Below are 15682 nucleotides of genomic sequence, written 5' to 3'. Positions count from 1 at the left end.
TCCTTATAGACAACAGATAACTGTCATCACTCTTCAAACACTGGACTATTTCTTAATCAGCTCTCCAAATATACTATTGATATCAGGTCTCCTTGTTGGTAATTCCAACTACAACCTTGTCCACATTTCCCACAGACTTAACTTGAGCCCGAGATAATCTCAGCCTTGCATCCACTGGCATTTCAATATTACCAAATGGAATTACCTCCATTATTCTTTTTTTTTTTTCTCTTCATGGTCTGATTACTGTTTCTACTCTCCTGTTCCAAACACCTGTGCTGACCAAATAACTAAAACAATTCTTACTGGAATGAGGGTTTCATCAACCATCTCAAGGAAATCCCCTCCTCAAAAACTACATGAGATATGGTTCAACAAGCATATTAAAGCAGTACACGTTCAAAATTCAGCACATCTGAAATAGCTCAAGTCAAAAACCCCAACTTTGCACTTAGCATATACTACAGCCTGTAACATAAAAGCAAGCAAACAAACATAAATCAGACTTTGAAAAGGGCAAAATGCAGAAAACTCACCTTCTGTTCAAACAGCAATAAAGCCTTCTGGTCCATCTCTACTATTGGGTGCAACGTCTTCCCTTCCATGCTTCTGCCCATCTCTCACATCCAGATGGTACCATGGTAACAGTACCTAAAGATAAAATGGACCTCTTGACAGTCTTCCCCTTCAATTCTTGCACTGAAGACCAAAAAAAAAAAAAAAAAATCATCTCCTATTATTCTACGAACAGATCAATGCATATTCCCTCTGATCTTCCAAAAGACAGAAAAATCTTCATTTGTTTGGATACCAATAAGTAGTTTGGTCCCCCCCTCCCCAACTGTGCTTCAGACTTAATACTCATTACCTATTACAGGCCATCATATCAATTTCGCATTTATATATTCAGCCCCATTGCTTTTACCTCTGTTGAAAACAATGGAAAAGGTCATTGACAGCCAACTTCTTCACTATCTAGAAGTCTGCAAATTAATTAGTAATTACTAATATGGATTCCACCACTCTTGCTCCACAGCAATTTCTCCTGTCCAACCTTACTTAGACACAAATCATGGAAAAATTTACACGAATGTGACACAAACAACTATCCATCATCTATACACGTTTCACATTCAGACTTATTCAACAGCTTCTCATCCATCAATTTCATCTACTTCTGTTCTTTAAAACAGTCTTTCCCAAGGACTAACACTTCCAGCTATTCAAGAAACATAGCAACAGATTCTTTCTTTCTCCCTAATTACTTACCTGCACATACACAGACCTAATATGTGATAGATTTTGTGACTTCTCATGCTCAGTACCAATTTCTCTATAAAAAGCTTCACATGTTTTTTAGGCTGAATCAATGATTCTTTCACAATTTGTCAATAGCTTCTAAAGTCTGCTTATTGTTTTCACAATCTCACTTTTTCGCTGATATATTTTAGTGCATAGTTTACATCTATGGACTCAACCTTTTGGGGGAAAAAATGTTTGAAAAACTTTATGCATGCTTTTCTTTTCAATTTATACTCATTTTTATTCTGCTCAAAACTAAATGGCAATCAATTCTTATTTCAAATCCTCTGTATACTCCTGTGTCCTGAAGCAATATGAAGACATTACTTAACAATAACAATCAATATGCCTTTTCTGCTTCCTGTGAATTCATGCACATATTTAAGTTGAAACATGAAATTAGTAACAGTTCTGAAGAGAAATTCAAGATGTACTTACCATTGTCATTAGCACAATCTTTTCTCCAAATTTTCCCAAAAATTTTCTATGATTGTGAACTGCAGCCTACTCTGATGTTCAGATCTCAAACAAAAACCAGTTTTTCTTTTTCTCAAAAAATTCCTCTATATTTTCATTAATGATATAAGTATGGTTGCCAACATAATCAGATATCATGCTAAGGAACAGTTGGTCATACAACTCCAATACTGTTTTTGTTAGGAACTGAAGCAAATATTAAAGAAGTCTTGATTTGAAGGTTGTAATCATTAAAAAAATATATATACATGGAGAAGACTGTTCAAAAGAGCAGAAGTGGAAGGAATAAAGGAGGAAATGTAAAATTGGTTCAATGAGTTTTGAGCTGAACTGCACGAGTGTGAGTCAGCAGCTGCTAGTGTCTGTACGTGATTAGAAGAAGGTGGAAGAATAGTGGTGGCTATTCGTTTATGGTTTTTACGCTATTCGTAGTATGGTTTAGCAGTGTCTATGGAAATACCTATAGAAAAGGCAACAACACAGCAACAGAATTCTATAGGAAAGCAGCATCTATGGAGACAGTGAGAGAGGCATCATCAATTAAGTGGACTGCTCTCTTCTCAATACAATCAAGTATTCTAAGAGAGGAAGGTGCACCATCCAAAATGTGTAAACAATATTCTATAAAGATCAAATCTACCCAATTTTAAAGTATCAGGAATTGAGTAGAAGAGAAGTACTGCTTAGGGCAAAATAAGAATACCAAGCTATTTGGAGAAAGAAGAGGATATGGACCTAATGTCCTTGTGCCAGGACAGGCCAAATCAATCCAAAAAGAGAAAACAGATTCTGGTTGGCAAACAGGATATTATAAAAGTGAAGGAGTGTAATGCATGGTTTTCTTCCAGAAATTGTGAGCCTAGATGGCCAAGTGGATAGCATACCCTATCTCCAATCAAAGGTTATGAGTTAGAATCCCAATTATATATATACAATTGGAATTTTAACATACATACACACACATATATATAATATAAAATAGACAATGTGTTTTGGTGTCATTAAAAAACCATGTTATCCTTACTCCCTCCCCCCTTTTGAGAATGATAAGGAGATTAGTGTTTAAGGCACTGGTTAAAAAAGAGGATCTTAAAATTAACTGGGCACTACAAGGCTCTGAAAATTGAAAGAGTGACGAGTACTGTTGTCAACAAAGCTATGAATACAACTAGATATCAGGGAGAGATCATTAGAATATAGGAGGAAGAGCACGAGTGACAGCACTGAACCCTGGGGTGTGCCCCCATAAGTCATTCATTCATTGTGAATGAGTAGCTTATGGTGGAGCTAGCAGAGAAATTACAGAAATATCTAGCATAATGGGTTTTAAAGAGATGAAAACAAAAACAAGTGAAATATTTCTAAATAATAACTCTAAGATGATTTATCCAGGTAACAGTAAGCAAAGAAAGGAGTCAACATTTAATTAAATGTGAAGATTAACTTCTTGAGTGACACACAATTTCAAGTAGTACTGTAAGATAGATTTCAAAATAAGAAATGAGAAAAAGCAACTTGGTTGCACATATTGGTTCCACTGAAGACATAACATTGAATGGCTAATTGAATGCCTATCTGTATTCACTGAATATCCAGATGGATAACTACTATCAAGGGACACTGCAGGAAGGTGATAAATGGATACTTGTCAACAGCCCAAAGTCCAAACCTCAAAAAAAAAATCGAATTTTAATTCTTTTAGTGACCTTGCGCTATATTTAATCTAGTTAAATCCTATGAACATTATCTTACTGACGTATATGATAATGACTTTTGGATTTATTTTAAATCACCTGGATAGCAACATAAAGTAACTTAATCCTGTATAAGATGAAATGCCACAATAACCAATGTTCTTTTCATTCTTCCTGAAAGATATATCAAAATTTCACTATTTCTTGGTATAATTAATTAGAACACATCTGTCAGAGATGTGTTCTGATCTAAGGATGAGAATAACTTTGCAGACCTTTTCAAGCAAGGCACAGTTATGATTCTTTGCTTGCTGCAATTAACTGGAACTGGAAAAAAAACATTGTGGTAAGCAAATTTCACAACCAGTGAGCACTGGGATTTGTTTTTTAATAAAAAAGTTTTTTTTTTTTTTTAATAAATTATCTAAATGTTGCTATTATAATGATATAGATAGTGTTCTAATAACAAACAGCTACAAAAAATTTTGACTTCCTTTTTCAAGAAAATCTATATGTTAAAATAAACACAACTGTAAATTACTCTGATTTAAAAACATGAACAATTTAACTTGGTTTAAATGTGAATGTGCAACGGTGATCATTTTTAAGATCAGAAAAAAAAAATTTTTTTTTTTTACAAATCACTTCTGCTGACATCACTCTGCAAAGTACTTCAGCAGTCTCTTTATAAGCAGCAAAATTACCTCCCTTTGTTTAACCACTTTTATGGAACCTTGCGCATGCTTTGAAATTTCGTGGCATTCTGCCATATTTGACCATGACAAACTAAACTGGCATGTGTATTATGTGTATTAGTCAGATGTTCTACTCTTTCATAGTCAAACTTTATATGTTCACTAGTGTTTTTTTTTTTTGTAAGAAATTCACTGACATCAATATTATCACTTTTCCACTTTTTTTTTTCTGGTGAAGGACATAACTTCTTTAACAGTACATTAGCTCAAGAAATTACACTGAATCACTAAAGCTTGCTTGAATAAGAAAAATTGTTCACATAATCTGGGGGGAAAAAAAAAATCTATTTCCACTCTATGAGCACAATCTCTTTACTGAGACTGTCATGAATGATGCAAGACCATTTCAATATCTTTTTCAAATCAATTCAGCAGTAAAATTTCTTTCCTTAGTTTAACCTCTTTTATGGAGCTTATTGCTTGCTTTGCAAGTCCTTACTAATGATAATGTCAGGTGTTGATGATGTACCTACCAGTGCAACCTCTAGACCGAGGATGTCAGTGCAATACGTGACCAGTTTCACTGCATTTTTTTTTTCTTTTTGACTGTTGCCCATATGATATATCTTCTTATATCACATGAGACTAGACAAAAAAAAAACTGAAGTTTCTATTACCCTCTAACTTAAAACTATAACAAATCCCTAACAGACTTTTTGGCCTAAAAACATAAAAAGTAGATCAAAATCTGGTGTTTGTGGAAAAAATACATAGGGTGCACATTTATATTTAATATTTTTCTAATGGCACAACATCTTGTGGGTTCAGGATTCTTTACTTCCAAGCATATACTTATCACTAAGGTTGTATGAAAGTGTACTCATTTCAAATGAAAAAAAAAAATAATAATAAAACTGCAGTGCTTCAGAAACTCATGGTGATGTGGACAACACAATAAGCAAACACCAACTGTACTGGAAAATTCTGATAGAAAGTTGCTAAATTTGTCCTGTGGAGAACTTTCGTGTCCCAAGTGTGGAACACAGACAAATAACAGATCTTATATCCTAATAAACTATGAAGAACTACTGAAAATCTCTTAAATTATGAGAATACACTCTAGTTAAAAGAAGCTGCTCGCTGTATTGGCTTAATGCAAATGACAATGATGGACAGTGCCACAGGATGAAATGGCCTGCTGTTTGGGGTGTTGCCGAGTTACACAGGGCACCTCCCATTTTTATCAGGAAACCAGCACAAACAGTAAAAAAGTGAGCAATTGGAACAAAGTCAAACTCAATGTCAGCAGGATTGAAGAAGATAAGGAGCATCAACACAAGAAGCAAAACACAGAAGAAACATAACTGTGTTACTAGATGAAAACTAAAACAAGTGAAATATTGCTAAATAATAAATACTGGATGTCATATTCATGGAAGAGTGATCAAGGAAAGGAAGAAGTAGCAATAGCATTCAGCACTAAATATATAAATAAACTTCTTGATTGGCAGGAAGTTTCAAGCAGTGATGTGGACACTTTCAAAATGAGAAACTGGACAATGAAGCTTATTTGTGCCTGTGGTCCTACAGAAGGTTCTACTAAGGTGAAAGCAGAGTAATTTGTTGTCACTAGAGGATCTGGCTGACATGAAGAAAAAGGAAAAGTTGGTCTTTCTTGGAGATCTAGAGAGTAGAGTAAGAGATGAATACCAGACATATAGAAATGTTTTGGGGAAATCTGGAGAAAAGAGCAAAGCTAATAATAATAGTAATGGTAAGTACCTACAGGATTTCTGTTTAGGATGTGGACCAGTCATTAGTAATACCATGCTCCAACATAAAAGATGTGCACAAATTCACATGAAGAGAACACACAAGAAATAAAAAAAGTGTAACTAACTGCATGTTGTGGATGGCTATAACTTCACAATGGTGCAGCACATAACAGTATACTGAGGATTTGAAATAGTAAGTAATCATCATTTAGTTTTGAGAAGGATAAAAATAAATTTCATAAAAGAATATGCACAAAAAAAGTTTAAAAAAAAAAATCAAAGTGGAACAACTTTCAGACATGAACTGTAAACTCCAAGAAGTGACAATTGATGATAGAAAGTATTCAACAGAAATAATGAGTATATACCAGTACCTAAGATGGAGATGTCACCAAAAATTTGAAATGTGGAAAGGCAGCTGGAGTAAATCATATTCAACTAGAAATGCTTAAATATAGAGGTATAAACATTTTACAGTGGCTGCACTGCGATTTAGAAGACCTTGACAGACAGTCAAATTCCAGATGGCTGAAGTCAAGTCTCACAGTTCCCATCTATAAAAAGGTTTAAAAAAAAAACTGAATGTGAGAATTACAGAGGAATCTCTCTATTGAGTGATCCATGTAAGATTTATGCGAACAACTAAAAAGATTAAGAAAAATTGTGGAAGAAAAGCTGGGTTCAGGCTGAATAGCGATTGTAAGATCAGATTTTCACTTTACAACAAATAATTAACAAATCATGGAAATATTGTTACGTGACACCTCCAGGGAGCCCAGACACTCATCGAAGGAGGGCACATACTCTACAGCTCTCTGTCTCAAGCCTCAGTCCACCAACTACAACAAACCGCAACTATCATCATCTACACCAACGCCATCTACCACCCACCACTAGTATTTTTCACAGACAATCACAAACATCCATGCCCATGGCAGGATTTAAACCCACAGCCTTTTGGCTGGAGAGCAGATAATGCCAACCAGGCTGGCAAGGATATAACAAGGATCTGTATGGCAACGAGAAAAACTGCTTATAAAGCCAAGTGGCTGTGTGCTTTGCAACCATATGCTTCGGAAAGGAGTGTTCTGGGTTCGATCTTGTCGGCGACGTGAGGAGCTGAAGGATCTTCCTCAGTCATAGCTAAGTTAGCAAGTCTTGGGTGTGGATAGTGGGTTTTTTTCAGAGTTTATCCTGGGGTTTTTCATCCCGCAAAGCAGGCAAACCGGCCTTGAGAACTCAACACTACAGGACATAGGATACACTGGGGATGTATGGCTGACCACCTTATCCTGTGAATGGTTTGAGGTCCATTGATTAATAAATCCTCGACACTGCAAGGTAAAAGAAAGATGACAAGATGAGGTGTAATGTAAACAGGACATTATAGATAGCAATAAAAAACAGCATACATTCAGGAGTTAGAATTGAAGGAGGTACAGGAAGATGGTTCAATTAATCATCTGCAGTTGATTCTTACTATAATGAACGTGTAGGAACCACAAAAGTAGTATGTTATGGTGGATTGTTTATTATAATGAATTCTGTTTGGCATAGCATGGAGCGTTAATCAGGACTTTTAGATAAATTGTAGTTGCAAACAGGTTTGGTATATCACTGTTGTAGGTAGAGTTCACTATATATGGATCACATTATGAAGTAAAGTAGCATTAAACCTGTTATCAAAATTGGAGACGCTTATCTCAGTGCATGCTTTACTTTATGCACATGATGTTATACTTAATAAATCCAGTTCAAGCCTGAAAGATTCCTTAATTAAATCAAATAAATACTGTACTAAATTTGGCATGAAATCAGCAATAAAACAAAGACTGAAAATAGACAGAACATTAAAAAGATCAGCTAGATTCTAAATTAAGAATGTAAAGAACAGACAAAAGATTAAGCAAAGCTGATGATATGGTGGGGAGTCAAATAAAAAATATTTACTGAATAAGAGAGAAAAGGTCAATATAAATATTAAAACACTGTGTGCAAGACAATGTTGAAACTAATTTTAACTTATTGATAGCTGGGCTGGATATAAAACAGCTGATGAAAGACTGGAGGTCACTGACATGAGAATTATGTGAAAAATCAGGGGAAGGGAACAGATGGCATCGATGACAGAATATAAAGAAGATATTAAGAACAAACCTGACATTGTTAGTATTCAGAAATGTATGAGCAGAACTCAAGTATAAAGTGAAATCTGAAGGAAAACTATTGAGGAAATTAATAAATGTAAATTTTATCATGTAGTACTGCCGTAGTCCTGTAAACTTCTGGAGGGTACATATACTGAATTTGATAGTTATTATTTTCAGCTAACCAGGCTACTTTTGACATGAAAATTATAATTTGATATCAATAAACTTTTTTTTTTATTTCATAGCATGGATTACATATAGTATTGCAATATATTGCTACTTGAATAAAGAATAAACACAATAATGCATTGCACTTTTTATGAGCATTATTTACAATTACTTTAATAAACTGATCTAGACTATGGGGGAATAGCCATTTAGAGATTTTATCTGCTCATTTTAATTATGTAATACCAGTGATTATGTAAAAGATTCTCTGGTTTCTTCACACATGGCAAAAGAGAGAGACCAACCTTATTGACAAGATGTTCAGTAACAACTTCCCTAAGTCCTGTATAAAGACGTTCTCCATGTTTGTGAAGGACCATGGTATATGCATTTCTATATAATTCTTCAAAACTTAGTCCACTATTGTTCTTTTTCTGAATTTCCTGAATGGCATTTTTTAACAGGGCCCATATGTTTTGCACATATTTTTCATCCATAGTCATCTAAAGAAAAATAGCAAAATTTTGTAATAACAGTAATAACATCATAGTTAAAAAAAAAAAGTTATTTGCAAACACTTCAAAAATGTATACATTTTCATCTCATCTTCACTTTCGTATTAAATTCAATGGCCTGTCATAGCCAAGAAACTTGGCTTCTTAGAACCAAAAATTCTGCTTATGATAGGATAGTGCATACCCTTTGCAGTCTGCTAGGTCTGTAAATTACATCTGTTCATCAGCTGGCTTGCAGGATGAAAAACTTTGACACTTCCATATAAGACTGGCTAACTCACCATCAGATGAAAAGCTCTGATAAAGGTTCTTTGCACCCCAGATGGGATTCAAACCCAAGTCTTTCCAACCAAAAGATACTGCCAATATCAATTTTTGGAGGGTTCCTGCCAATTCCCATTTTTCATCCTTGAAGACAGGCAGAAGAACATATGCAATACACAGACATGTGACACTATGGGAATAAGGATTAACACCCCAACCGGCTATGATGTCTATAGATGTCCAGCAAAATCTGGATACGATTCTGTAACAAATATTGAATAATATGGATAAGAAGTACAATTTGGTCTCACTATTTTGTCCACCATGGCTGGTAGAGAGGTTAATCAGCCTATTCCGTCACATTTGGTTTTGGACACCTGCGCTGCAAGTGTGGGTCTACATGTAAGCAAAAATCAAGAAGGTTGGAATCAGTGAATTTATTAAATCAGAAATACAAAAAGTGAACAAAGAATATTAGTTACTATTAACATTAATATACTAATATTTTGCTTATTCTCAATAAGCATCATTACAGCAACAAATACAGTTAGAAAAAAACAACTATGTTGAAAGAATTGTGGTTACAACGTGCTACTTAAAGCTGACATTGCTAAGAGGAACTTTTATATGAAAGTAATAACACTGCACTGGTTTAAAAAAAAAATTAAAAAGGTTAAATGAAATGGAATGATATTACTATGGCCTTTTAAGATTCTCCTACATCAGTTAAATCTCAATGAAAACATGAATGGCTTACAATCTTAAGGATGCAGAAAACAATAATCAAAGACAAATATGTTTTTTTTTAAATATTTTGTATAACAAACCCAAGCAATAATAATATTACTTTAATATGACTATAGAAATCCTTGAGAGCTGCAGTATAAAGACTGCATAATTCTATGAAAACTGTTATTAGTGCTGCACTTCTTTCTCTAAGTTTTGAGCCCTTTTTTGGATACTTCTTCAGGAGATTGTTTGGACTTAAGTTAAATGACATGAGACCCTGACTGTATAAGATAACATGAATCAAAACAATAGTTGAAACCATTTTTTAACTGTTGATTTGATTATTGTCAACATTCTATAATAAATTTAGTTTAATCCTTTATCCAAGTGTAAGCAAACAAAGTTTGCACCTGAAAGTATCTTCAGGACTGGGGTAAGGTGGTACAACACCGGGAAACTCGTTGCAAAGGTGAAGCAAGTTAACATCACTCCTATCTCAGTATCTCCCATAATGCAAAACATATCTCCTTGCAGATATGTATAATGTTATGCATTAAGGGAAGGGCCACTACCCAGACTAGTTGCGACCTTTATTGAGGTCTCTGCAGTGAGAGTCAGGCCCAAGTGGAGATACCAGGCAGAAGCATTAGCAAGGTCATCTCTACCTATAGGAGTTGCCAAACAGTGTGCCACCTTTTTTATTAAATTACTCTGGATTTAGAGAAAGATGTTGAAAGTTTATTTTTCACTTGGTTAGACTATAATAAATTTAGTTTAATCCTTTATCCAAGTGTGAGCAAACAAAGTTTGTGCCTGAAAGTATCTTCAGGACTGGGGTAAGGTACTATACTACAGGTTTAGAACTTTTCATTGGGGATCACATTTAAAAAAACTTTGCCAGTGAGCCTCAATGAGCTTCGGAACCAGAAGGATCCTGCAGAAATGATAGGGGGATAAGGGAGACTCCAAATTATAGATCAGTAAATATCTCATAGTTAAGGTTCTGGAAAAGCTGACAGACTTCGGTTGGTAATCTATCCACGCAGAAATTGGAGCCAGGAAGGTTGGCGAAGTAGTTAGTGTACTCACACTCGCCAACCAACAGGTCGTGGATTCGAATCCCACTACCAGTGTGGATGCTTGTGATTGTCTTACCTTGTGTACTGCTATAACCTTTGCTGTCCTTGCACCATTAAAACCATAAATCATTATCATCATCAGACTTTATGAATATGAGGTCTTTGTAATTTACTTGATCTCCATAATAAAGTGATAACTATATTCAAATAAAGAAAATAGCTACAAAATGATCGTGCTGGATGGTGCAATGGCATTTAACAGGATACCACAGAGAAATCTGTTAAGTAAACTGAAACAAAGGATGAATACGAAGCTAATGACGGGGGGGGGGGGGGGGGGAGAAACATCAAAAAATAGCATATGGCAAAGTAAAATAAAGGAGAAGGTAACCAGCGGTATGTCACAGAGATTTCATTGACTGTTGTATAATTTTTACAATGATATTAGGGATGGTTTGAAGGACAATATTCAGTTATTTATTAAATGATGCTAAACTGTGGAGAGCAATATAAAACTATGTAGAGATTCTGCAGGATGATTTGAATAGACTGACATTATGAGCTGAGGGCAATGATTATTAGTTCAGTGTGGCAAAGTGCATTTTGGGTTGAAAAAATAAGCTATGCTGCAAGAACTTATGAGGACATGCATTTTTGGTGACAGAGTTGAAGGTCCGAGGATAATTTGCAAAAGCAAGCAAAATGGGACAAAGGATGACTTGGTTGATGCAAAACAATGACAACTAGAGATAAGGAAATTATCCTCTGAACACAGATTTGATTGCCTGGGTTTTGTGCAAATGAGGAAGTAGTGAAAAGCATTTATAGGTAGATAAAGACAGCATCAGGTCTGTGGCTGACAAAAATTGACTGACAGGCAAAAAGACAGAAATAAAGGAACTGCATAGAATCCCTTTATGTTTCTCTTTACTCCTTAAAAGGATTTACTAACTCATGAGTCTTGGTATCCCCAATGCAGATATTACTTATTGCTAATAACTGAGCATTTGATGAATCAGTTTTCAAACCACCACAGCAGTGATTAGTCAGTACAGCAGACCCTGCTTTACACCTGGTATAAATTCTGCATGAAATGCCAGGCCACAAAAGCAAAGCAATAAGGATACATATCCTATGGTAGGTTGCCAGCCAACAGACCATAGCAAGCAACTGGAAAAAAAAAAAACTTGTAAGTAGTATGAATAATTTCTAGTAAGTTAATCAAATTTTTTTTTTTTTTTAAACTAAGATTTATGTTACAAAATATTGTATACATACTGAGTAAAAATACTGAGTTATGCACATATAACTTCGCAGGTGCAGAGGGACATTAGACTACAGCCTTCAGTTATAGCAAATTTGTAATTTGTGTCACTCTCATTTATCATCATTACACCTTCATAAGTATTCAGAAACAAAAAAAAAAAGAATTTGAGAATACAAAATACAGTATAAAAATCTAATTGTATCCATTAGTTTTATGTTACAGGCTTTGAAAAATGATGATTAAATTTTGAATGGAGCTCAAAGATCTCAAAGCAAGTTGAGATGAAACTAGATATGATTATTTATTATTTTAAGAAGCTTCAAAAAAGTAAATCCTGCTAACAATTTCAAGTGTATAATTAAATAAATGTTTTGCTATCATTTTTGTTATTTAATAAACGTATTTTAGTTTGGATAATTTTACTTTGGTATTTTATAGTTCAAACTGTATTTCCAAACTTCCCCTTTGAGAGCATGCCAAACATACCGCAGGGATCTAACCTCCCCCATTTTCAAAGGTACAACAGTAAAGAAGTTTTGCAGACTGGCTGCAGTTAGTGTACAAGACTGAACCAGATGGTAATGATTCTTTTAGGAGGCTTCCTGACCATAATCTGATGATCAGGAAGCATAATCTCATAGCCTACTACACTGCCAGGTTGTGCCTGGAGGGAGGCCATGTAATGGTATGTGAGGGGTGGGGGTACTGTTGACCACGTTGTAATATGGAGACTGGATGCCCTCTGTATGGGTGCCATGTTCAAGAATATTTTTTCCTAATACATGTTAGGAAACATGTATTAGGAAAAAATAAATCCCCCTCAACGAACATGTTCATTGCCAATCACGTGATATCGTGCGATGCGAGTTCTCACCAAACGGCCGATCACGCGTTATCGCGTGGACGTCGTTACCTAAATAAAATAATAAAAAAAAGTTGCCCACCGCACGAAATTCCAATTTTCAGCTTGGCAATGAACGATATCACACGATGCAAGTTCTCACCAAACAGTCGATCACGCGTTATCGCGTGGACGTCGCTAACTAAATAAAAAAATTAAAAAAATTTGGCCACCACACGAAATTATAATTTTCAGCTTGGCAATGAAAGTGTTAAACATGAAACTATGCCTAAATAAGTATAGTGTCTCTGTGGTTAAACTAAAAACTCAACTTCCCTCCAAAATTCCAAAAAATTGAACTAAAGAAAAAATCTTGCATATTCACAATTCTTTACCAACACCCATGGCATCTACTTAAATAATGTAGATCATGTTCAGATGATGTACATTATTTTTCAACATAATGAAATTATGTTGAAAAATAATTTTTTCAAAATAATCATCCAAACATGATGTTTTGTTTCTGACTGAACCCCAAATTTCTACTAAATCAACCATGGCTCATTTACCAAATTACATCCTATATGAATCTTTCCACCATAAGGGAGATGCTTGCATTTGTGTGTTCTGCTATTCCTTAGCAGAGGATGTCTAACCTAAAATCTCATCTTTTTGAATTCCTGTGGCTTAAAATTTCTTTGCCACATTTTGTTTCATTCATCTGCTGCTTCTACTGTTCTCCAAATTCTGACATCTTTGACTTCTTATCTTCAAAGATCGATTTCATTCCGTCAAAATTTCCAAACAGCGAAGTCATCCTTCTTGGCAATTTCAATGTCTACAATTCTATATGGCTGCTGTTTTCAAATTTCACTGACCAAGCTGGAAGAGAGGCAAAGATTTTTGCTGCAAGAGATCTTGTTAATAAGAGGGCCAACACTCTGGATCTCTTATTAACAGGTCCTCCTTCCAGATACTTTTGTTCACTGTTGATAATTCAGACCACAATCTCATCCAAGTTTCATCTCTGGTGGAATGTCCTTCTTTCAGCCATTCACAACCTCGCATGCTCTGGCATTATAACAATGCCAAGCAAGAAGACTTACGTGACTTTTACTCCTCCTTTCAAATGTCAGACAACTGTTTTTGTTCTTTGGATTCAGATACCTGTTGTTACAGAAATAACTCATATTGGAATGGAACCTTTCATTCCTCAGTCTGTTCAAATTTCCCAACACATATCTAAACCATGGTTCACTAAGAAGAATCGCAGAGCTATCCAAGAAAAACAAACAGCCTTTCACAAGTGGCTTGAGACCAAAACACCAGCTTCCTTCACAGTTTACAGAGTTATCCACACTTGTTTTACAACACTTGTAAAACCATTATTCAAAAGGCAAAGTCTAAATCCAACAAGGATAAATGTAGTAAGCTCACTGCTTGTGTCATTGGCAGATGCACCTTCTGGTTTCTCGCCAAAGCTGTTGGGTGCAATTTTCGTCCATCTGTGCTACCTCCTCTAACAGCAGCATTGTAACATCACATCTAAATACAAGGCTGATGTCTTGACAAATTACCTCCTCCTTTACTCAGAACACTGCCTCTCATACCTCCTGTGCTTATCTGCCAGAAGTATATTAAAAGAATCTTGAATAATTGAATACAACAAAGGATGCCAGACTTGTTAGAATTCTAATCATTGTGTTCAAGAGATGCGCTCCTGAACTAATACTTGTTCTCTATCATCTATTCACTAAATTGAATTCGGCTGGCATCCACCCTTCAGCATAGAAGAAAGATCGCATACAACCAACCCCCCCCCCCTAAAAAAAAGAAAGAAATCTTCCATCAAGCTACCAACTTACTGCTCTCACATCCGTTTTGTCTAAAGTAATGAAGAAGGTTATCAACAGTCAACTTCTTCAACACCTATCTAATTAGTGACCACTAGTATGGATTTTGCCAATCTAGATCCTCGGCAGATCTCCTGGCTTATGTCATGCACTTCTGGACCTATTCCATGGAAAGGTTTGAAGAAACCTGTGCAGCTGCTTTTGACATCTCTGAGGCTTCAACATTCTTATGTAAGTAATCAGTTCTCTCAGTATCCTTGATTGAGGTGAAAGAAACCAAGTCAACTTCAATGGTTCCAAAATGCAGTTTTACTTGTTTTCTCGTAAAAAAGACCTTAAAAGAAATTTTTTTTAAAAATGTTCTTCACTTACTTTTGATAATGCTCAACTCAACAATCAAGACCAAATGTCTCTTCTTGGACTGACTTACTCCGAACCTTTCCTGGCACAATCATATCACTTCTATAGCAAAATCAACTTCCAAAAAACTTGGCATCCTTTTCTGCTCAAGACCAAACTTCTCTACTGAACAGTTACTTGCTCCATATAAATCCCAAATCCAACCAACACTAGAATACTGCTCTCGTGTTTGGAGTGGTGCACTTAAGACCTCCTTAAAAATTCTTATTGCTATTCAGAAAAAGGCAGTCTGGTTGATTAACGACACTTATCTTACTCTCTCTCTCTCTCTTCAGCCACTTTCCAGTTTCTGCATTGTGTCTCTTCTACAGATATTTCATTGGACAAGGACATACACTTCATTATCCAATGTGAAGCTACCTCTGCACTTATTGAAGGCCTGAAGCAGCTTGAGCATAGTATAATGTTTGGTCTCTAGAGCAAGGTTTCCAGGCTATGTTTACACAGCCTGGA

The 15682-nt window shown here is 35.4% G+C and overlaps 1 protein-coding gene across 1 annotated transcript in view; it reads right to left on the bottom strand.

Moving 5' to 3' along the window:
* Cul3 (cullin 3) overlaps positions 1 to 15682 on the bottom strand; it is a 480205-nt gene that overhangs the window by 424591 nt on the left and 39932 nt on the right. The window contains exon 2 of the mRNA XM_090411507.1: positions 8567 to 8764. Coding sequence (XP_090267633.1) covers positions 8567 to 8764 — 198 coding nt within the window. The remainder of the gene's footprint in view (positions 1 to 8566; positions 8765 to 15682) is intronic.

This window comes from Typopeltis vanoorti, chromosome 21 (genome assembly GCF_054136105.1).
Source record: "Typopeltis vanoorti isolate ZY-2024b chromosome 21, IOZ_Tvanoo_1.0, whole genome shotgun sequence".
Classification (NCBI taxonomy): domain Eukaryota; kingdom Metazoa; phylum Arthropoda; class Arachnida; order Uropygi; family Thelyphonidae; genus Typopeltis; species Typopeltis vanoorti.
The sequence above is the reverse complement of the archived record's forward strand: the minus strand, read 5'-3'. Positions and strand labels throughout refer to the sequence as shown.